Genomic DNA, 22,968 nt, shown 5'->3' on the forward strand with positions numbered 1-22,968 from the left:
CATTGGCTGGCCACTGCTCCCCATTACTGCACAGATTATTATGCATGACTAGCTGCAAAGCCGTACATGTGGAAGGATATAGTGAGGAAAAGATGTGTACACTACAGAGAAAGAGCTCATACACAAGTAAGGTGTTTGATGCTTCTTGTCTGTTTTTCATTATTTGATATTTGACCCATTTGGCTTGAGAGCAGCTCAAAAGCAGGCTGACCAAAAGGAACACTGTCCAAAACGTAGGCTGTGCTAAGGCTATCTGAGGTGAGATTTGGATAGAACTGCCACGTATCATAAAGCTGGGACTCTTATGACCTTATAACTCTTTCCTCTGCTGTGCAGTTGCCTTTTGTCCCCACTGTTTGATGTACTGTTGGCCTTTTAGCTGTGAGCAGCTGGTATAAGTCCCTTTGTCTGGTTGTCAAGTCTGTTGCCCAAACTGTCCCCGATCTGGGACACAGTTACAAAAAAGGAGTGAGCTGGTTTCCCAGACAAGGACTAAGCCCAGTCCAAGGACATTTAGGAGACCGGTCAGTGGGTGTCTCCAATTATAATTGTCGATTTTTCATTGAGTTAAAGGAGCTTTCCAGGGCATATCAATCTGTGTATAGCTGTATTCCATGTTTCTAAATTCTATGTTTGCCATCCAAACATCCATACCCCCAAGTTAATGATTCAAAATTTATATTGATAATTCCTTGAAGATTTCTTTTTTTGTCTTAAAAAACAAAGGAATTACATTTCAATGATATGAATAGAGAAAAGTAAGCAATCTTCAAATATCAGAGGTTTTAAAAAATACAAATAAATGACACATGTAAATATAGTGTGACTAATTAATTAGTTATGGGTTATTAGCTCAACATAATCCCCTCTTGGTAACATCAGTCAGTGTCATTGTGCAAGACAGAGCATATCAAATGAAGGAGGATGTAAGTTAGTTTACATTTTCTGCCGCAACAACACAATGCAGCACTGTCAACATCCAGCGTCTTTGCTTTGGCAGGATTTTTGGAGCAAATCAATGAAAGCTGGGTTTGGCTGCTTATCAATTTTGACCGGAGCAGATCTTGGCACAGGAGGATGTGCACTTCCCAGATTTAACTGAGGTTCACCTTCCAAAACATTCAGCACTTTGGATCAACAGAGCATCCCCTCGGCTCAACTCAACAGCATGTTTCCCCTCCCGCCAGATGTTCCACCTAATCAACATATACAGGCTTTGGGCGTTGAGGTGTCACCTCCCATACTCAGTTTATCCAGATGCTGCGGCTCTGCATACTTACCTCATATTAACATGAATAATATGAATTCGATTGGTGGTGTGTTTTCCTGAGTTGGAAATGTGACAGCAGAGAGAAAGGTTGATTGTCTATGTCACCAGTCTATGGTGCAGAGTGAGGTTTGTATTCATCCTCCCTGGTTTATCTACAATGAGGTTTATATTGGCAATGTTGTCCATAAAATGAAACTGAATTTGTTTTATTACTCGTCAAGCGTGTTGCTTGTATATATAAATTGAATCATTTACTGAATCTTGGGGCTCGCATTCGTGTCCCACCAGGCCTGTACTGATACAAGGGAAACCCTATGAGCGTCAACTTTCATGCATATTTCAATAAATCAAATTTAACTGTGTATGTGTGCAAATATGAAGATCTGTAAAATATATACATATACATATATTTGTATATACACCATGCAGTATGCTTAAAAAAGTATTAATCTAGACAACAGATGTTCAAGTGTGCTCCAAATGTCAAACATCAGACATAAACCAGTGGTAGTTGAACTGGATCCTTTGTCAGTGAGTTGACAAAGATGTATAGAGCTCCATAATCCTGACCGTGTTTATCTGCCTCAGCGCTTCTTGAAATTCTTCAGATGTCTAAGCGGAGGGACAGGATACTGGATAGTGATTGTGAATGTACGTGTACACAGGGAAGTCTGAGACGGCAGAGAAACCGAGGTGAGCCCTGTCTTCATCATAAATCACACAGTATGAGGACAACTGTGTAACTCAACACCTCGAGACCTGAGAGGCCTATAGAGGCCCTTAAAGAGACAGAGGGCGACAAACACAAAAGACAGACAAAAGACAAGGTTGTGTTTCCTTTTTTTTTCTCTGAAACACCGAGGGAAACCTCTTTTTTTTAAACAAAGTGACAATTTTGATGAATGAGTGACTTGGAGCATAACCCCTCTGCTTATTTCGTTCCCTTCTTTTTGCAAAGTTTTCCCCAGCTAACAAATATTTTGTTCCCAGGTAAAAGCCCGGAGTCACACTGTTAGAGGAGGAGGACCAAACCCAAACCTGGGGAGCCATTGGGGCCCCAGGGTGCTGGAATGGAGCAACTGATAGAGTAAGAGCGATTCAGTCTTCATTTGTCTCACTTGACAGTTAGCTTTACACGAGTTATTTAACGTGTTTTATTGTGTTTACTAAATGAACTTCCTGTCTCTATTTCGGGGCTTCCTGGAACTGTTGTTGCCCACGCTTCAGCTGCAGGCAAGGCATTGGGACCGGAGAAGCTTTTGAGCCACATAAAGAGGCAGATTGTAGATTACTGTGTCTTGGATACTGTAAAATATGAGTTGTCCTTCTGCCCAGTAGTTTCAACAATACTGTGTATCCTAACACGAAGATGATGGCTTTTAAAAAGCCATTTGGAAGACAAACACTCTGATTTAACAGCACTGGCCTCAAGGATTCGATTTAAGTGTTTGCATGAGCCAAGTTGAAGACATTTAAAGGAGAGTGTGACGCTCATTCTAAGTGTCTGTCTGTGTTAAAACAACATTTTGACAGCAGCTAAAAACAAGCTGAGCCGCACCGTTCTTTATGGACAACTCTCTTGGCAGCTGAGGACGACTGTGTACAGTCATTGGTCTAAACAGATGCTCTGTGTTTCTCCGACTTGTCTCTCGCTGTTTTAGTGGGACATGTTGATGAGGTGCTCGGAGGTTTACGGCCCAACATGTCTGGGCATTTTGAGAGCCTGTTATTTTCTATTTGCAGCAAAACGGGACTCATCCTCATCCAGTATGCAAAAGGTTAGAGTTTGATGTGGTGACTGGAGTTTCCTGGGTGAGGTACACAGGCCCCCGTGAAGCAGGGAAGACACATGTATAATCATGAATGAACTTTGGTGGGAGTTGCACCCAATTATCTATAAACTCCACAGCACACAAACACAAACATCCTCTCACCCTGTTTCTCATTTTTAAGCAGCGAGTCAGCACAAAAGATGAGAAAAAGAGTGGAAATGATGCCACAGCGGAGCAATAACTTGGCCCCCTATCTAACCCCCCACTGCACATACAGTTCCTCCGCTCCTCCTTTGTGAATGAGACATTCTGACACAAGTCTATCTATCTGTGTTGTGCTCAGCTCTTATCACGTGTTGTTATTCGCCTCCAAAACCTGCTTCACTTCATCGTAGCTTCTTATTCAAATGTTTCCTTTCCCTTCTTTGTCAGTGCGGCTGTGGCTGAGCACAGTGTGATAACAGCCAGGGGAGTTTAATCTCCTCGGCTGTATTGCACGTCTCCTTCCCCTTCTTCTCAACACATTCTGCAGATAGCAGAAACAGGATTGGCACAGTGTCTCTGGGGTATGAGCACATATAGTGAGTTCTGGGTGAATCACACACTCCTTGTCATTTTATTAGACCCATCTCTCACAAATAGATGCAGCATGTATAATTCATACCTGTGACGTGCGTAGGAAGGGATGCGTGCCTACACGCTTTCCGTGCTTCTTGCTACAACCCAGCCTGTCAAATGAAGCCATTCATTTATGTCCATGCTGGCACCCTCCTCATGCCTCATATTGATTGTGACATATCAGTAATTGTTGACTCACCATCATTATCTGACACCCCGTGGCCCCCGAACCAACGTGACTAGCTTCCTCTTCATTACGAGGTTGCACCATCAACCTTCAGCCAGTGACAGAGAGGGGCTCCTCACTTGCGCAACTCTCCTCACTCCTCGCCGGCCTGTGACTCACTGGTGAGTCATGGCAACAGGGAAAGGGGTTATCAATGCACCCCCATGCAAGTGCACACACACATACACTGATGTTTGCCCTTCAGCACATCGATGTAGGCTACATACTGATGGAGTCACCGGTGCTGATTTTCATTTGAGCGTGTGTGTTTAGAAAGTTAAAAGTGGTGTGTGCATCTATGACGTCAAACGCCTGCCCCTTCCTTTCTCTTTTACTGCCTGAGCGCACACACGCACACACACACGCACACACGCACGCACACACGCACACACACGCACACGCACACACACACTCACACATACACACACACACACACACACACACAGAAAACAATTAGTATTTTGCAAATCCAAAAAGAAAAACTAATAATTATTTGACACTTGGTGGATTCCAATTACGGTGGTGTTGACTCAGCTCTGATAAAATAAGGCTAAGCATAATTATGAGGGCAGCTCAGATTTTAGTGGTAAATTAGGTTGAGGTGTTCAGCCACTAGAGGGCGACAAAATCACTATTCTCTAATTTAAGTGAATATCATATTCTTCATGTGAATTGGATTCAACATCATGTTTCACTGTAGGAGTAGATATGATGCTTAATTTATACATAAACTTATATTTTAGCAAAACAACTGGGTGCAACAGTATTCCTGTACTAAATGGCATTCAGAAAAAAATATAGCAATGCCCCAAAACACAAGTATCATATATCCAATACCCAGTCAGTTTCAATTTCCCTTTTCAGTGTAGATGTAAAGTTAATCCTTTTCATGTTCTGGATGTATTGTGTCTTCTCATTTTCTTCAGAAATATATGTAAACTGTTTGCCTATAGATGATTAATGCTCCTTAAGGGACTATAAATGTGCACTCAATACATTACTTGGTTTCATGTGACAGATGGAGTTGCTGTGGCATCACAGTTGGGCTCATTCCTCACTTGATACTCATGGCAGTGAAAATTAAAATAAAAACTCCATGAGTCCAAACCAACACAAAGCCCATTATTACAGCCTAATCCAAGCTTTTAATGTGGCCTTGTCGGGCAACACAGAAGGAAGCTGTCCATAGAGCTGCAGTGTTTCCAAGCTTTTAATAGCTCATTACTTTTCCTCTTTGTCTCTGCTCACATCACTATCATTTGTCAGTAACAACTGTCCAGAGCAAAATTGACAAGTTCCACTTTCCTGGGATTGAATTACTTGTGCTGAGGTAAAGCCGGCTGCTGTCGGCTCAGGGGTTCATTTGTTCACACGACATATGAAGAAATTAGTGAAGAGAAATTTAGGTCTAAGCTATTACACCGATTGTGCAAGTAAACAGTTAAGAAGTTTACAACCGGAGAGGTGGAGGAGCGGTGTTTCTTTCTTAATCTTCCCTCTGACGAGCTAAATCTGGGGCAGTGAGCAGGTAAATACAGGAAGGCCCTGTAATTGGTCATTTGGTGCTGAGCTGTAACAGTGCAGGATTCATTGGTTCTCAAACAAATCGGTGTTAATACTTTTAGCCGTTACACTGCCTTAATTAATGTGGATCGATTTCGATTCATGGCTGCTCCAGCTCTCGTTGCCTCCTTTTGTAATTTAAACAACAACAACACAGCACATTTAGTGCTTTGTTAAAATACCTGCAACCTATCCATTCTGAGGGGACATTTTGAGAATCATTGCACCCCTAATGCTGAGCGTCTGGCTGCTTCCTACATTTGGGTTCAGATGAGAAAACCCAGGGAATGGCTGTGTATTTGTGTGCTCCTGCTTATTTGCATGTGTCTGTGTATGTTTGTGACTCGTGGAGGCTGTGTGAACAGGATGTCTAATGTGTCTACAGGCAGCCGAGGATTCCTGCACGCTGTCAAATCCTTCAGCAAACGCTCACATGTATGCATATCTACAAACATCTCGGATCCCTTTATTGTCTTTATACATCCCAGTTATCTCTTTCTAGTTACGTGTATGTACTATCAGATTGAGTTTTGTTAATAAAAAAAAAATTAAAAAAACTCCTCAAGTTGTTGCGGTGCTGCTGAGCGCTCAGTGTAGTTCAAATGAAAGTGAACTGCGGCATAATGAATCAAGCATGGAGGTCGGCTGGACATCAGTCATTAGCAAAAACAGAAACAGTGGCCGGCTTCCATTATAAGCAGTGTGTGTGTGTGTGTGTGTGTGTGTGTGTGTGTGTGTGTGTGTGTGTGTGTGTGTGTGTGTGTGTGTGTGTGTGTGTGTGTGTGTGTGTGTGTGTGTGTGTGTGTGTGTGTGTGTGTGTGTGTGTGTGAGAGTAATCGTGAGCAAAACAGAGACAGCAGTGAACATTTATAGGAGCTGTGTGATTGTGTGAGACTTGATTAAAAGGAAGAGACACAAAAAGAAGGAAATGAGAAGGAGACAGTGTATTTTCATGAAGGTAGGGCTGCCCTCTAGTGGCAGCAGAAGTTGCAGGTACAACTACTCTGCTGCACGTACTTAATTATCAAAATGATTGTCATCATTGCATTGCAGAATTCTGTGGCTCCTTGAGAGAAAACACAAAAAGACACCACAGTATGCTGTGAATATATATATATATATATATATACATACATATGAAATATTAACAGATCATCCTTCAAAACATTGAATAATGATTTTTTAACGTAGGACTCAGAGACCCGCTTCTTTGAGTTGTTTCCCTGGGTTCAAACATCTTCCCCTCACAGTCCCTCTCACCTTCTCATTTCTGTGTTCGGCCTTTAATTGGACATGAGAGCGGTTTGAACCTGAAGAAACCGGTTGAGCCTGCGTCCTGGAAGTGATGGTGGATCAGCAGCTTTACAGTTCAAAGGTTGTGGGAGTTAAAGAGAAGTTCAAAGTCAGCAGTCAGTACTTTATCGCCTCATGTTTTATTCAGACCAGGAGCCGTCTAGATTGCGGTATGTTGGAGTGGCGTTGTGTAGAGGAGAGAGAGCTGGATAGACAAGACAGGGGAGAGCAAGAGAGAGAAAGAAGCACCTGGTTCCCCATCCTTCAGGCAGAACATTTCCATCTGCCTCTCTATATAATGATTACTATAGAGACAAGTAGCATTGCACATGAGTGTATATGTACTGTGTGTTCATACTTGTGTGTTTGTGTCAGTGTGTGACTGTATTTATAGAGCAGTGCTCGTTTAGTCCTTTTAAAGAACACATCACAGCATACTGATGAATCCAACCACCAAATAAACAAACTTCTGCAAGCACACAAAAGAAGACAACAAGCTAAAAATATACCTTGAAGTGCCAAACGTTCGCTGCTCAAGAGTCAAACAGCCTCGAGGAATGTACTTATTTTAAAACCTCTCACGTTTAAAACAAAGCAGTGTAGTTTCTGCCTGAGGGATTTCCCTCAAACATGTGAGATGCCGACTGAGAATCATCCCCAACAATATTTAGACCCTTAAGTTGAAGGTGGAATTTATTAATTGAATGTAAAGTCGATGCCAGTAATTTTAAAGTATACTGAATTATATGTTTTAACATCATCATATGTTTTCTTGCAATTTGTGTGCATGTGTATACGTGCACCCATATGAACCAGAGTAAGATAGACTTCCACCTAATTGCACACACTCATAGATATCAGACCCTGTAGGTTTGATTGATTAATCAAAATCTACAAATCGTATAAATAATAACAACAATAATAATAAACTTATTGCACTTTTCATTATCATTACTTGAAGTTTAAATGACATAAAACGGAATAACAAAAGCTTGAAAACAGAACAGAACGTATTAAGATGGTAAAAGAGTTAAAGCAGGATTAAGATTACAAGAAAGGACATTTGAATTCAAAGCAAGATCATGAAGATACGTTTTTAAGCAGGTTTTGTGTCGACAAACCAACCAACAAACAAATGAGACAGGAAGCTGTGTGTCTCTGTCTTTAGATCTGTACACAAGGGGAATAAGCAATATACTAACTTTATTTATCGTGTAGAAAACATTTCATCTCAGTTCTGGCTCAACGCGATTTATAACCCATTGTCAGGCTAAGCTAGCTTTTCTAAAGAGGGATTCCTCCTGTCTGACGAACGCTCTGCACGTATGCACACATGCATGTAAAGTATGAATGAGAGATCTCTGAAGTTTCCCCTTTGCAAATACATAGGATGCCAGTAGGGGATATGAATCACAAGGTACCCAGCTGTTGTTTGTTCCTCTCCGATCAGCCCTTGAGCTGGATACAGAGTGTACCAGACATGCACACACACACACACACACATTCATGGACACATGTCAATAATTCTTAAAGCATTATCCGTGAACATGTCAAGTATATTGTAGGATTAGGTACAGAATGCATGATCCACAACCAAACAGACTGGATGAGCTTGCAGGAAATGTTTTCATTGTAATTCATAGACCCCAGGATTTCAGTTTGAGGGCACACAGAACACAAATCACTGTCAAAAATCATTATCGCCTTTTGTGTCTTCGTCCCGGACCTCAGGACTTTCTGCCTGAGCGTGTGCGTGTTCGCTGACATCACCGTGGAGACGTTTCACTTTCACCAGCTCCTCTTCCACAGAGAAGAAGAGTCGAGAGGAGTCTTTTTCTCGGCTTTGCATAATAAAGTGGCAGAGGCCGACACTTTGATAGCGTGAGGCACCGACTGGAGATTAATAGAATTACATAATTTCTCTGAGGGGTTTTATATAGCTAACCATCAGCAGTGCCAACCACAGGAGACTTTTCCAAGGAGAAAAACTGTTAAATCACCCTCCATTTTGGATTATAACAATTAATTCATTAAAATGCCTGAAAAGGACTAGTCCTATGTTATACTGTATATTTTGTTGACTCGTGTACTCACATTATTCAAATGTGAGATAATCCTGGGGCCTCTTTGCAGCACCCTTTACTGATGACTCATATATGTTAGTACTGCTCATCCTCTGCATGTGATATGTGGGTGTGTGTGTGTGTGCGTGTGCGTGTGCGTGTGCGTGTGTCTTTCTTTAGAGCCTGCAAATCATCCCATTAAGATTTTTTTCTGATGTTGTGTGTTTCACTGTAAATAACTTTTTCTGTTTGTTGTATCAGGTGAAAGGTCCATGTCTGTGTAATTACCAGAAGAAGCTATTCTTTAAAAATGCCTTTTACTTTTTTCATGGCTGCCTGTTTTCTCTCTGGTTAAATGAGCTGTAGAGTGGAGTCATGTATCAAGGTGTCTGCAGGCCCAGCACTGAACTGTCACTCTTCAGTGTATCACAGGCCCATATTGATTTCACAGGTGTGACTACATTCATGCCTCACATTTACATCATAGCTCGACAGATACAGGATGTTTGAGGCCATATTTTATTTTATATGTATATTTTATTTGGGCTTTAATTTGATAGGACAGAGAGAGAGTTAGTGGTGAAAGGGGGGCAAAGAGAATGGGGGATGACGTGCAGCAAAGGGCTGCAGACTGGAATCGAACCCAGGCCACTGCAGAGGCGTTGACATTTGATTATGATTCTGACTCGTCTGATGACAACTGTTATTCATAAAGTGCAGTCTGGTGGACCAGTTATGGAATAGAGGCACTTCATCTAAACATATTTCATTTGAATACATCTGTAATACAATAATATCAAGTTGAAACATCATGAACTCACACAGACACACACATGAAAGTGACGTTTGTGTGGTAGAAAGGTAAAACCCTCGCCCGCCACTGGAGGGACCCGCTTCAGTTCCTGACAGCTGTGTCTTAGCAGTGTCGGTGTGTTGAATCCTTAAAGCATGGTGTTGTGGTGACTGCACAAGCTGCTCCTGTTCTGTGAAACTCAGGACTCTCATAGGACAGACGGCAACAGCAGGTGATGCAGGACATGTGTCAAGGTCTTTTTGCAGCAGTGACGGAAATATGCAAGAAATTAACTACATATATTGTGATAGCTTATTTTTTATTAGTGAAAATCAAGATTTGGGGCTTGAATCCTGATTGAAATAAGTAACTTCACACTGTGTGTTTTGACCACACACTGTAAATAACTCTTTCCTTTCCAAGAATGAAACCGAAATACCTGGGATACGAACGCTGCCATCTCATGACATCGAGAGCGATCAGGGGGTGGGGCCATTGTACTGTCATCCAACTAATACACATGCTCGACCAATTTCAAGTCAACGTCAGCTGTCAATCATGACTTCTCACTCTGTTTTTATAGCATCAAATAATAAGAACCACCTAAAACAATTCATGACTTATACTTCAGTCAGCCACCAGGGGGTGATCAAGGTGCTTTTGGAGAATCGTCACGCTGCTCATCTTTATCTGTTGACTCACAGCAATAAGTTTCCTGGTTCGGGTCCTAGTTTGGCCAGGCTCTTTCTTTCAGTTTGCAAGTTATAGTGACTGTCCAGTGTCCAGATGACCTCATGTCCACTTTGAGTTCTGTAGAAATACTTTTCTCAGGTGAAGTTTTGTGACCTCAAATGGATGTTTCCAAAGTGAGAATGTCTCTTGTGTTTACTGAGAATAGCCCTGAGAAAATAGTGGTATATGATTTATTCATCAGCCAAAAACATTTTACAGCCAAATGCAGACTAAAGGCAAAAGGAGAAGAAGCCCGGGCTGTCAATAGTTTGAGCTCAGCTCTTCCTTGCTGGGGTTCTAAATTCCCTCGTGTCCTCCACTCTTGCCGTATCCAGAGTTTCTCTCTTTCTCTGTGTCTCCCTCAATCCTTTCAACTCCCTCTCTCTCTCTGTCTCTGCCTCTCCCTCTGTTTCTCTCCAGCTCTTCTGCTATTTAAAATAGACAACCTCATTTATCAGCCAAAGTTTTATTTTCCCCCTGAAATCTTGTGAAATACTTTATACACAGGCATCACAGCACTAGACTAGAATTACCACCTTGTGGCAAGTTGCTGGAAAATATGGTCTCAATCTCTCCCACTGTGCCTGAGTTCTGGTGCTTTATAATGGCCAGAAAAGTGCTTATGATGTTACAGTGAAGTTAACCTTTGATCCTCATCACCTCATCATTTTACCACATCAGACATTTGTGTTTAATGGATTTAATTCCTAATGATTGTATAATTCCCGCAGCTGTGTCTCAATTCAGGGTCATATCCTTTGGAGGCTGCAAGACCGATTGCGTCACAGCAGCATGAGTAAGACTGTCCCATTTTAAAGGCTCCTCCAAATGCGTCCTTTCATCCCCGAGCGACAAGGCTCCAAAGGGCGGATCCTTCCTGGTAGAGAGGAAGAATGAGGCTTCAACTCAACCTAACAGCTAACTCTACACATCTTGAAAAACCAAGGGCCATTAAAAATGTCTTGTTGTGTCTAACTCCAGCTCTGTTGCCAGGCGACAGCAGTAAGGGTGGGACAGGCTGGTAACGCCGATCACGGAAATCCTCTGTAGACCAACCGTCTCATTTTGATTTGGCCTTCGCAGTCTACGCAGTCCACAAAGACACAATGCTTGGGACCCAGCTTGTGCTTTGTGAGCTCATAGTGGTCTTTTGACATTTGACCTTTGACCTCCAATCTCTGTCTATGAATCCAAGTGAGCTTTTGAGCCAAAGTTTCAGTAGTACTTGTACTATTGAGATAACGTGCTGTGTTTTGTGAAGTCAAAGAAACCTTAAACCTTTGAGAACCAAAATCAGTTCCTTCTTTTCATTGTAAGCAAATGTCTGGTCAAGGTCATACTACTGCATTCACAACGCTGAAACATAGTTTGTGACCACGACCTTTGACCCTGAAACACATCATTCTTTAGGTTAATGTGAAGCATTTTTACCATTCCTGTTGGTGTTCATGATGTATGAAATTCACAAGAGTGGGACGGACAACTCAAGAACATGATGCTGGCGGGTGAGGCTGTGGCTGGTGCAGACTCATACAAACTTTTCAAAATAAGATTCATAGCAATCTTCAAAGTTTAACTCAATATTATATGGACACACACTGATTTTGTGCACGTCATCACTGGCTTTATTGTGTTTATTGCAGAGAAAAAGCACATAATTCCTTATGTTTTCATCAATGTGTCCAGAATCCAGTTTATGTTTCCAAAAAAGAAAAACGCAGGATGTTGTTCTACAGACACTCAACAATTTGTTTTGATAACACAGTGTTAACAAGAAGCAGCAGCTCAGGATGTACAGTGCATATGAATGTGCACCTATTTAGAAAAATACTATTCTAGTGTCAGCTCTCAGCGAGGATGAGCAATGCAGCAGTCTTTTTTATCGCACTTTGTTCCTGTAATTTCTCTGCGTCTGTTTCTTCCAAATACTCTGTCTTTCTCCTCCCTGCTCTCTCTACTGGACTGTAATATGTCAGTGGCTACATGGGAAATATAGTCAGACCCCGCTGCTCCGCAGATCAATGGACGGTCGGGGGAGGGGATGGTGCAAATCAAGACTGAAGGGAGGGGGATGAAAATAATTTTGATCAGGAAGGAGGGAGACGGCCAGAGGCCGATCAATCAGCTGAACTCTTCAGCACAGGGACCTGCAAAGCTCGCACGGCCCACACCTTTCTCAAGATGTTAACTGCAGCGTGGGAGCAGAACGCACACACACAGACACACAAAAACACTCAGTGGCACATAGACATATCACCTGAGAAAAGCCGAAAACTCAATCTCTGCCCCAGTGATATAGAGTCAAATTCCTTCTGTGCATTGCTTCAAATTCCACAGCAAAATTATTAAAATGCAACTTAATGCGTTACCAGGATATAGAATATAAAATACTATAACATATTTATTTTGCCAATTTAATTACATCTATTCTACTATCTTTGTTATCTTTGTAAACCGGAGGGGAAAATACCGGCAGTAGAGCAGACAAGGGCCAAAAGATGATTTTGATTCCTGAACTGTATGTGATCATGATCTGACTGCAGTGTAGTTTAACAGGTCACTACCAGTAACATGAGATCACATATCTTCAGTGGTTACATGGTCACCTTCTCCAGACTTGTTCTTTTTAGGTTACAACAAAGTGCACTGAGCTTCCTTTCAGACTAAGTACTCTACCTTGCACACTTTATGACCTCTCTGTGTAAGAGGAAAATTGCAGCACCTGGAAGGAGATATTTTCCTAGTGAGTATAATATCATATTTTACTACTTTTCTTCCTCTTCTGAGAGTGCAAGAGAAACTCGAAGTGTTATCACCATTCTCCGCGAGCATCCTTTGTGCTTAATCATGCATCCATCTATCACCATTCATTTTAAATGTAGGTTTATTTGCTTCATTATTTCAAATCTTATTGATTTTCTTGTTTGTATTTCTGATATATTTATATTTGTCTTAGTAATCCACTTTATGTTCCTCAGTTGGTTTATAAAAATGAATGCTTTCCCACAGATACTTGCAGCAGCTCAATGGGAAAATCAATATGATACCCACCAATAATTTACACGATACAAATTATTTCATTACAAACTAGAAGCGTGCTCCGACAGTGCGTACCCTTTCTCCCCATGTTACAGTTAAAAAAACCTGGAATCCTGGATCCACCTGTTAATCGAAATTTCATGGTTTCATCCTTGCTTCATGCCCCTCACTCTCACAGAATTTGACAGAAATCGGTTTTGTAATTTTTGCGTTATGCTATTGAGAGACAGACAAACAACACCTCCCTGGAGGAGGCAATTAATGATGATTAGATCTGCAGCATCTAGTTGATTAATTGATTTGTCAGTCGACAGAGACAGAATCTGTAATTATTTTGATATTTGATTATTGTTTAGTCATGTTCAAAGCTCTGATTTTAGCTTAAATTGATGTTTTAGCTCATTTATCTTCTTAGTTTATAATAAATAATTACAAAGAATTTACAATATAGATAAATGAAAATGCTGTCACTATGTGGTGAAGACCGTTCTGGGAGGTTACGTAATCTCAAGTGTGAGTCCTGGTGGATTCAGAAAGCCTGTTGCCACTGTGAGTGCATATGCATTATATATATTTACAGATTTGAAGTGATCCCTTCTGAGGTCAGCACCTTGTCAAATCACCTCTGAGGTGTAAACAAGGAGAAGAGAGGGAGAACATGTAGATAGGAAGGGGTGGCATGTGGAAGGAGATGGATGGAAAGGGAAGAGAGGCAGACAGCTATAGAAGGGATGGAGAGATGCACGAGGCTGCAGCTCAGAGATTTTGACAGTGAGAGCAGAGACAGGGAGAAAAGGACGTGGCCACCTATTTTTAAATGATAACACACGGTGGTAACGAGACGGTGAATAGGCAGAGGAACACTTGTATTTGTGGTGTCTGGATATGTGGGAGGCGCCCAGTCACTAATGAGCTCTTCACAACGAGCCTTCCCTCTATACCTCCTTTTTCTTCTTCCACATCCACTTCCCTTCTGTCCTTCCCTCATTCCCCTGCCGCCCCCATTCTCCTCCCATCATCCTTTTTCTTTTTCTTTTATTTTTTTTTCTCAAGTACTGTTTCTTCAGATAAATACACAGGGCCAACTGGTGGTCATACACACACACACACAAACAAGCAGCAGAAAGTTACAATCTTGGAGCAGGTGCACTTCAGGTTGAATGTGAGTCCAAGTGTGTGTGTGTGTGTGTGTGTGTGTGTGTGTGTGTGTGTGTGTGTGTGTGTGTGTGTGTGTGTGTGTGTGTGTGTGTGTGTGTGTGTGTGTGTGTGCTAGAGATAGAGAGAGGAGGAAGGGAGGAAAAGAGATGGAGAGCGAGACAGTGATTCGTACTCAAATCCCAACCATCACCTCCTCCTCTCCAGCTTTTATTGAATTATTGCGTTTGTGCTCACCAAGAGTCTGATGGTGGAGTGAAAGAATCATGCATCCATGAGAGAGAGAGAGAGAGAGAGCGAGAGAGAGAGAGGAGCACAGAAAATATGCGATAAAAAGACAGAGAAGGAGAGAAAGAGGGGGGTGGGCTTAGGTACAAGCATCATAGCAGCTCATTTTCTCCCCCCAGCTCTGCTTTTCTCTACAAGAGGGGGCAGACTGCTCACTCTCTCTCTCTCTCTCTCTCCCTCTCTCCCTCTCCCTCTCCCCCCCCCCTCTCTCCATCTCTCTTGCTTGTGCTCCACTGGGGGGGCATTGCTCCTGCTGTGTCGATTGGTAGGCAGTTCCACACGTTACTATTTTGAGAGAGTCGGTGAATGCGCTCCGTAGCAAACGATCGGAGCAGGGTTGGAGGGGTGAGTGAGGCAGAGAAAGGCAGAGCAGGGTTTGGCTCGTTCCTCTGCACACTAAGAGCCGTGCACATCCAGGATGAGGGGGGGCCGGGAGACTCTGACCTGCGGCTGAAGCCGAGCCGCGACAGAACAGAACAGAACCAGAAACATCTTCCCCCTTTTTTTCCCTCCCCCATTCACGGATCAAAGGGACAGAGGGTGAAAGAGGAAAGACACAGGTGGAGGTGAACGAAGAGAGAGGAAAGATGGCGAGTTTTGGGAAACTCACAGACTACTTTAACCGCCGTAAGTCTCGAGAGGAGCTGCGGGTGGGCAGGAGCTCGCGGCGCAGTGGCAGTTACTGCTGCACTGTGGCAGAGGCCAGGTAATCTGTGTGTCTGTGTTTGTCTGTGTTTGTCTGTGTCTGTGCACAGGTATGTCGGGGTGTGTGCGTGCATGGCAGACGATGTCACATCCCTCTGTCTTTGCTTTTTCTGTGTGCAGTAGTCATGTTTGCATGCTGTGTCTGCAGAAGATCATAGTGATTACACCACACTCTGCGTCTCAATGATAATTAAGGATTTAATCCCATTTATTCATCAAATACTACACGTTAATGAGAGAAAACATAGGAGCGGTCCTTTAAATCAAAGCACAAAGTGGAGTGATCTGAATAAGAATACAGGTTAAGTTAATATTCTTTTAAAAAGTGAGTGTATCTGCATGCAAACATGGCTGCCAGGCTTACAGGTGTTTGCAAACGTGTGTGTGTGCATATAAGCATGTGTCAGAATGCACGTGTGATCAAAGATTTGTGTTACATAAGTATGGAGGTGTCATGGATGTGTGCTGTCAGGCATGGTGCTGGATACTATGGATCCTTCCCACTGATGCACAGTTCAATACAGAAGCTTTTCTATAGATAGAAATAAAGAGGATAAAGTCGATACGCCTCATATAGGGGAGAAGGAGAGACAGATTTGTGAGTCTTGCTCGCACTAACGTTCATGCTGCCTCACATGTTCACATTGGGAGCTTCCCTGTGGCAGCCAACCGTGGCTCCAGCAGAGAGTTTATTTTAGGGTCAATTTTAAGGGTGAATTAACACCAAGGGCATTGAACCAGGAATCTGAAAGGTGTGTGTTTGCCTACCTGTCTCCTCCTGTCCTCGAGCCTCATTTCTAAATTTCACCATTATGATTTGGACCTGGAGTTATATAACAAAGCCTAATTCTTGCTTCTAACATTGAATTTGAAACTGTTTATGTCCAGGTGTCACACAGCTCGCAGCCTGCAAGACGTAATATTTTTGCCTTTGTTGTTTCTAACAGCCTCCTGCTTCGTGCCACTGCACCACAATTAGTGTCCTAAAATTCAGAAAGAGAGTGCAATCTGGTTTTCTTGATGTTAAAGTTGGACCCCCTGAAAAAATAGAAAACAGTGATGCACCTTCAAAAATCCTAATCTTAATGAGAATCTGTTTAAATAGCTTGCGAGCCAGGGTTTAATCATCAACTGGGATAAAAGTAGAACTCAAATGTAAAAGAAACCAACACCACTCTAGACTTTGAAATAACGTCCATCAAAGCTGGAATCATTCACTCACAGTGCAAGTGTTAATGTGGGTGGACATGAGGTTTAAAAAAAGCTCTCAGATTCCCTGCCTTACAAATCCAGCTCCGCTCTCATCCCCACACTCTGCATCTCTCCCACTCGCTGTCTCTTCCTCACAGGCCTCCCTGTTCCTACGCCCTTCCATCTTTTCCATCTTCTCTCATGACTTGCAGTCTTTCTTGCTTGGTCTCTTTTGTTGTCCTCATCTCTATTGTTCTTTTTTTGTTTCATTTTTTGACATGAACCCAGGAGGAGCCGGAGGGAATCAGAGGTGTCGGGAGTTGCGACAGGTCTGTTTGTAGACGTTGGACCGGCACAGCTGAGCTCTGTCTCCTTTGTCACTGAATGAATAGCGGTGGGAAGAAAAGTGTGATCTAGTGCAGAACCAGTCACCAGATATAACAGTCCTTGGCCGTAGTTAGTGCATATATGCATCTATGTGTTATATACAACATTACAGTGCTGTGTATCACCTGCCACCTTCTCCTTAGACCTTGAGTCTAAATTTAGATTTGCTTCTGTACACTTACCCTGCCCCCACTGGACTTAAAGCCATCAAACCTCCACCCCCACCAGATTTCACTCAGATATTTGTAACCTTTTAAAACCCCGAACTGGGAATTGCTGCTATTCTTTTTATTTTTCGATAAGTTGTGTTTTTTTTTACAGTAAAAGTAAAAGAAACACCATAGAATGTGATGATGTCGCCCTGTTTTTATAGCATCAGATAACTACATCAGTGTGATAACAACTACCTAAAATGACAGACACCAGTCTTTGAGAAAAATGGATTTGACAAGTACTTTTTAATTTAGCCCATGTCCCATCAATTAACATGGAGGCAGGATTTATGACTATACTGTGGACAGCCAGCAGATGGTGATCAAGGTAGTTTGGGGGGGTGCAGTCATGTCGTCCATCTTTATATACAGTTTATACAGATTACATGAACTAAATGTGCCCTCTCTGGGACACAGCCCTAATCAGTAGTGACAAGTCGGGGTCAGTGATGTGAAACCATTCATTATGACTGTTGATGATAAAATGAGTTAATGTCCATCATTCTGCGTTGTAGAGATAAGACTGGCAAGTCGATCTAGTGACTCCTCGAACAGGGTCCGCTAAATCACTGAAAGATAAGGACCGAGGTTAATCCAGCCTTATCCTTCTCACACCCTCCTGAGTCCTCTCTCATTAACACACCGAGATACAGGTTTTCTGTGTCCAGGGATCCCTTAGTCAAGAAGGTAATGTTTTAGGGAAAAGATAATATATGAGAAGTTAATCTGAAATGTAACGAACTGGCAAGAAATAGAGCGATCTGCAGGAATGACAAAAAGAGAGAGAGAAGAGATGAAAAGAAAGCACACTGATACAAAACTTCACCCCATGCACATTAATACTAAATAAGATTTTTAATGAATGGCTCAGTACCAAGCAGTAAGTTTGCTTATGAATGAGTAACCATGAGCTATTTAACAGGCTGCCGAAGAACTGAATTAAGGTCATTATAATAATAAAAGGAACATTCATTAGACCTGATATAACTGCTATGTGAGGATGGTAAAAAAAGATATATAGAACTCATTAGTCTTAACTGTTTCAGTTTGTGTTGAATCTTAAAAGGATTTAATCATTGGTCTGAACTGATCTGTCTCGGTTACACAATGGTGTGTGTGTGTGTGTGTTAGAAGTAAGAGTTTGTGCGCGTGCATGTGTTAGAAGTCGCTTCAGCACCATGGATAGCTCACCAGCAGTGCCCTTCACAATCATACAGCTTAAAAGTGACATTGCTCTTTTAAATGGGTTTTTCAAGCTGGACACTAAGTGATGCCACTAAAATCACATTTATTACTAAATTTATTTTAAAAAACTATTTATATTTATGGGTTGAATGTCGCTCAGAACGGTTTCAAACCGTTTGGACCTTGCAGGGCGGATGCTTACTAGCATCAGCTGTTTGGGATGTATCTATGTCATGACATTTATATATATTTGAAAAGGTTAACGCATTCTGATCAAAGGTGGGTGGCCCCCTGCCATCAGCGACCCCTCGTGAGTGGGAATCTGGAAAGTCGCGCACATTTTCAAATCGACATGGAACCCAGACCCCTAAACCACCACATCATCTCATCTCCCTGCTTCATCCCAGGCCGCCTGTCTCGGCAGAACAAACAGCTCAGGAAGACAACGGCACTTTATTTACCATATACAACAACTTGAATCTGAGTTACCATGGATTTCGATCTTTACAGTCCTATGTACTACTTCTTCCTAAATCATGTGTATTGTGCAAACTATTCTCTCTCCTCATTGTCAGTCAAGCACAGGAAGACATGGTGGGAAGAAACTGAAGGATGAGAAAAGTGTGTTTGTGGTTCACTAGTGTGTCTCAGATACAACCCTATTGTGTTTTAGTGTGTATTTGCACACATGAATTCACACATCACCATCACACCATCATCCTATAATTATTTTGCGCTCTCTCTTTTACCTGCTCTTACTAAGTCCCCTTTTGTCTGCCATTCTTATTTATTTCTTTTATATGCATTCACTTCCTGTCATTTTTTCAAATTTCACATGCATAGCACTGTGGCTGCCTAAACAGGCACTAACAAAGAAAGTGAGTTGTTTCTCTTGACTGGAGCCCTGGAGACAACACAGTTGGCAGCAGAACACATGTTGATGCTCAGACGTCAGGGCAAGACATTGTTTTTGTGAAAATGCAGATTGCTGGGGAGCACAAATAATCCTGTCTTCTCCTCTCTTCCCCCCCTGTTTTTCTTATTCTTGAGGCTGAACAGCCTGGGCCAGCTGTTCAGCTCAGTGCGTTATCATCAAGATGTGTTGATGGTGGGAGGCAAACTACTGTGTTTGTGCACGTGTGTCTGTGTGAGGTTGAATGTGTACAGTGCATGTGTGTGTTTACTGGTGGTTATTTTATCTTTCGTCAGTTGGAAGGAGTGGGGATGGAAGGATTCACTGATGGTGCATCAATGGAATGATTATGTAACATCTTTACATCTGTAAAATCAGGGTTCTTTATATATGTTTATTGTACATGATTGTGCCTTTATTATTGTCTCTGCAAAGGAGGTTATGTTTTCACCCTGTTTTGTTTGTGCGTTTGTGTGTTCGGATTTTTTTTTTTGAATTTCTACGGAACTTGGTGGAAGGATATCGTACGGGTCAGGAACAAACCTTTTCCATATTTCAGGAAAACACTGCAAGACAAGGCATTTATCAACATTTTCACTATTTCTCAGAGAATAATTAATGGATCTTGATGAAAATATGGCATATTTAAGGAAGTGATATCCTATAGAAGTGTGACATTTAGAGCCCCATGATTGAATTTTTAGGGGCCTTGGTGGAGGTCTGTGCTCTACTGAGTGCCAGTCTATTTTAAAGTACAATAGTACAATTGACAATTTCCTGATTAGACTAATTCCTCCTCTGTTATTGCTCAAACATGCTCCCTCATCTACTCAGCTGTCGCCGAATCTTGTCAATTTTCACAATGAGTCACAGATTATCATCGAGAAGCCAGAGCAACACGTTCCACTTGACTTGTGACAAATCAAGTATTTGGCAACAATTTGGATTGTTCGGCAGAGCCAGACAATTTGACAATATGTAATTTGCAAAATATGCTATGCTGCTATAAAGTAAAGAAACAGCACTACTGCTTTCTGCTCACTGCTGCGTCAGGCTACCTGCTGAATGAGTAAAGCACTTCAGCACGCTTTGCCATTGCTGAGCGTCCTCTAAGTGTGTGAGGTTATAAAAAGAGAAAAAGAATGACTGGTTTAAGGCACATTCCCATTCTTGTTCTTGTTTTACAAAGAGCAAAGTGTTTTCAGAAGTCTGAAAAGAAAGAAACAACATCAACGAGAACGGCACTCAGTAGAGCGCGTACCTCCGCCAAAGCCCAGCAGTCCTCTTAAGTTCAATGAAGCTGCAACAAATTACTCACACTCATGCATATCAATCCCCTTAATAAAAAAAAATCAAGATCCATTAATTATACCGTGGGAAATCAGTGAAAATGTACAAATCTTTCTATGGTAAAGAAAGTCATAAACAATTCCTGGACCCACCAAAACAAAACCTTCTTGGTAGAGATAATGAGATGCAGACTGAGCTGCAGTACGGTGACACCAAACTGTTCTTTACTTTATGATCTGCTTCAGAAGAGCCAATGAAATAAAACCAAACTGTGTGTACCATATTACATTGCATGGCATCATATTTTTTTTAGCATGGCATTGTATCACATTGAATTGCACTGCATTGCGATCGGGGTGTTTCATATCACATTAGTTGATGCTCCTCATGTTTCTTTAATGTACTGGATCGCTGGCAACGCATCAATGCAATGAGATGTGTATTATATGAGCAGCAGTGATGGAGACGCACATGTGGTGAAGTGTCTGTGTGTGAGTGTGTGTGAGTGTGTGTGAGTGTGTGTGAGTGTGAGTGTGTGTGAGTGTGTGAGTGTGAGTGTGAGTGTGAGTGTGCGCTTCAGGCAAATGCTTTTTCATGCAAGTCAGTATGGATTGCTGAGGAGTGAGAGACCTGCCTGTTTCTATTACCATCAAAATATTTATGTGTGTGTGTGTGTGTGTGTGTGTGTGTGTGTGTGTGTATGTGTGTGTGTGTGTGTGTGTGTGTGTGTGCCTGCATGTCTATAGTCGCTCTCATCTCTTCCTCTGATATTCCCCAACACAAAAGCATTATTTATCATCAGACCGTCCCAGGCTCGTCCACGTCTCTGCTTTGAATCACATCCAGGGATTCTCTGATCCCAGGTCAAATATTCACATCTCCTCCACCCACCTCCTTCATCAGGGGAGCAGTTTACTAACTGACAGTCAATGCTTTACTCCTGCAGCCTGCGGATGTGCTGACTTGGAACCTGGTGTCTGTTTACCTCATAGCTCCCAGGTGATAAACAGCTCAGAGGCAGCAGCAAATACATCCTGAGCCGGGTGTCCACGGGAGTTAAAAGAGAACTAAAGTTTCACACAGACACAGGCGCGTTTGACCTCAAGACCACTTGTCTGTAAAACGATATGTTAAAAGAAACATAAACAATAAAGACATAAACTACTCCGAGGCATCTCTTCCCTGTGAATTAAGTAAACCACTGATTTCTGCTCTAATTAATTAATGATTAATAATCTGCTTTTGACCTAATTGATTAGATATGTTCCCATTCTTATATCAAAGGTTATTTAATTGTCTGGAATGGATCTATTTGCGTGATGTTTGGTGAATTATGCTCATTCTGTTACACATGAATTCAGATTTTTGCAGGTGCCACAGGTGATATGACCATTATGACATCCTGCTTTTTTTGTACTTCTGTGAAAATGAGTGTGTTAAAGTTTTTGCTGAGATAGATGAAAGCGTTGCTTCCGTTCTCAATCTGTCTGGTAAATATGACTTTACAACCATGAGATATAAGCTTAAAGACTGGGCACAGAGTAAAACTGGACTCCTGTCAACACCATTAAGTTGAAGGGAAGACTCCTAGTTAAGAAGCAAACCAGCATCTAACTCCCAGTAAAACAACAAAGTCTTACTTTTCCATTTCAGTTTTAATTTCGAGCGTTAGAGGTGCTGAAAGGCATTACTTTTCTAATCTTTTGTCTCAGCCAGTCTGGCTTTTTCCTTGTGTTTCAGGTGTTAATGTGAAAATAACTGTCTCCTGAGAGTGTTATTAACTCCTGAGCTAATTCCCAGAAAAGAAGTGAAGCAAATTCCTCCCAAAATGTCGAATTACTTTAAAATTAGAGGAAAATTGAGGTGGGGATTGGGGTTAATAGAGAGTGTATGCGTGTTTAATGGCGCTCAATGTGAATTCATTGTGAATACCTTTCTATGCAACTGCACCGTCCCAGAGCTTTATAATCACAATGAGACCAAAAGATCTTAATGCCTCTCAATCCCTGCACGGATCCCCATCTCGCTGAAAACCCCAGGACACAAGTTTAGCTGGAATGTCCTCAAGTGATCTTCAGCCGGTGGATGATGTGTTCTTGACCCGTACTTGTCACACGCGAGTCTGAGGTCAAGCGTCTTCCACCTCTGCTGGCCATGTCCCTTTGAGTTTGATCACATAAAGCAGATCAGAGGTGGTGTTGGAGTGGGGATTCACTGCAGTGACTCACTATAGTTGCATTTTCCCTTTCAGTCTGATCTCGGCTCTATTACAC

At 42.0% G+C, this 22,968-nt stretch overlaps 1 protein-coding gene across 3 annotated transcripts in view; it reads left to right on the plus strand.

The window, feature by feature from the left end:
- ankfn1b (ankyrin repeat and fibronectin type III domain containing 1b) overlaps window positions 1-22,968 on the plus strand; it is a 128,269-nt gene that overhangs the window by 1,846 nt on the left and 103,455 nt on the right. Inside the window, exons 1-2 of one of the 3 annotated variants that reach the window (XM_069518108.1) lie at window positions 1,978-2,097; window positions 2,261-2,357. In XM_069518108.1, the coding sequence (XP_069374209.1) occupies window positions 2,341-2,357 (17 nt within the window). In that variant the 5' untranslated portion in view covers window positions 1,978-2,097; window positions 2,261-2,340. Of the gene's footprint in view, window positions 1-1,977; window positions 2,098-2,260; window positions 2,358-15,263; window positions 15,519-22,968 lie in introns of those variants that run through there. The other 2 variants (XM_069518107.1, XM_069518106.1) reach the window with 2 other exon arrangements.

Source organism: Paralichthys olivaceus, chromosome 21, assembly GCF_024713975.1.
Source record: "Paralichthys olivaceus isolate ysfri-2021 chromosome 21, ASM2471397v2, whole genome shotgun sequence".
Classification (NCBI taxonomy): Eukaryota; Metazoa; Chordata; class Actinopteri; order Pleuronectiformes; family Paralichthyidae; genus Paralichthys; species Paralichthys olivaceus.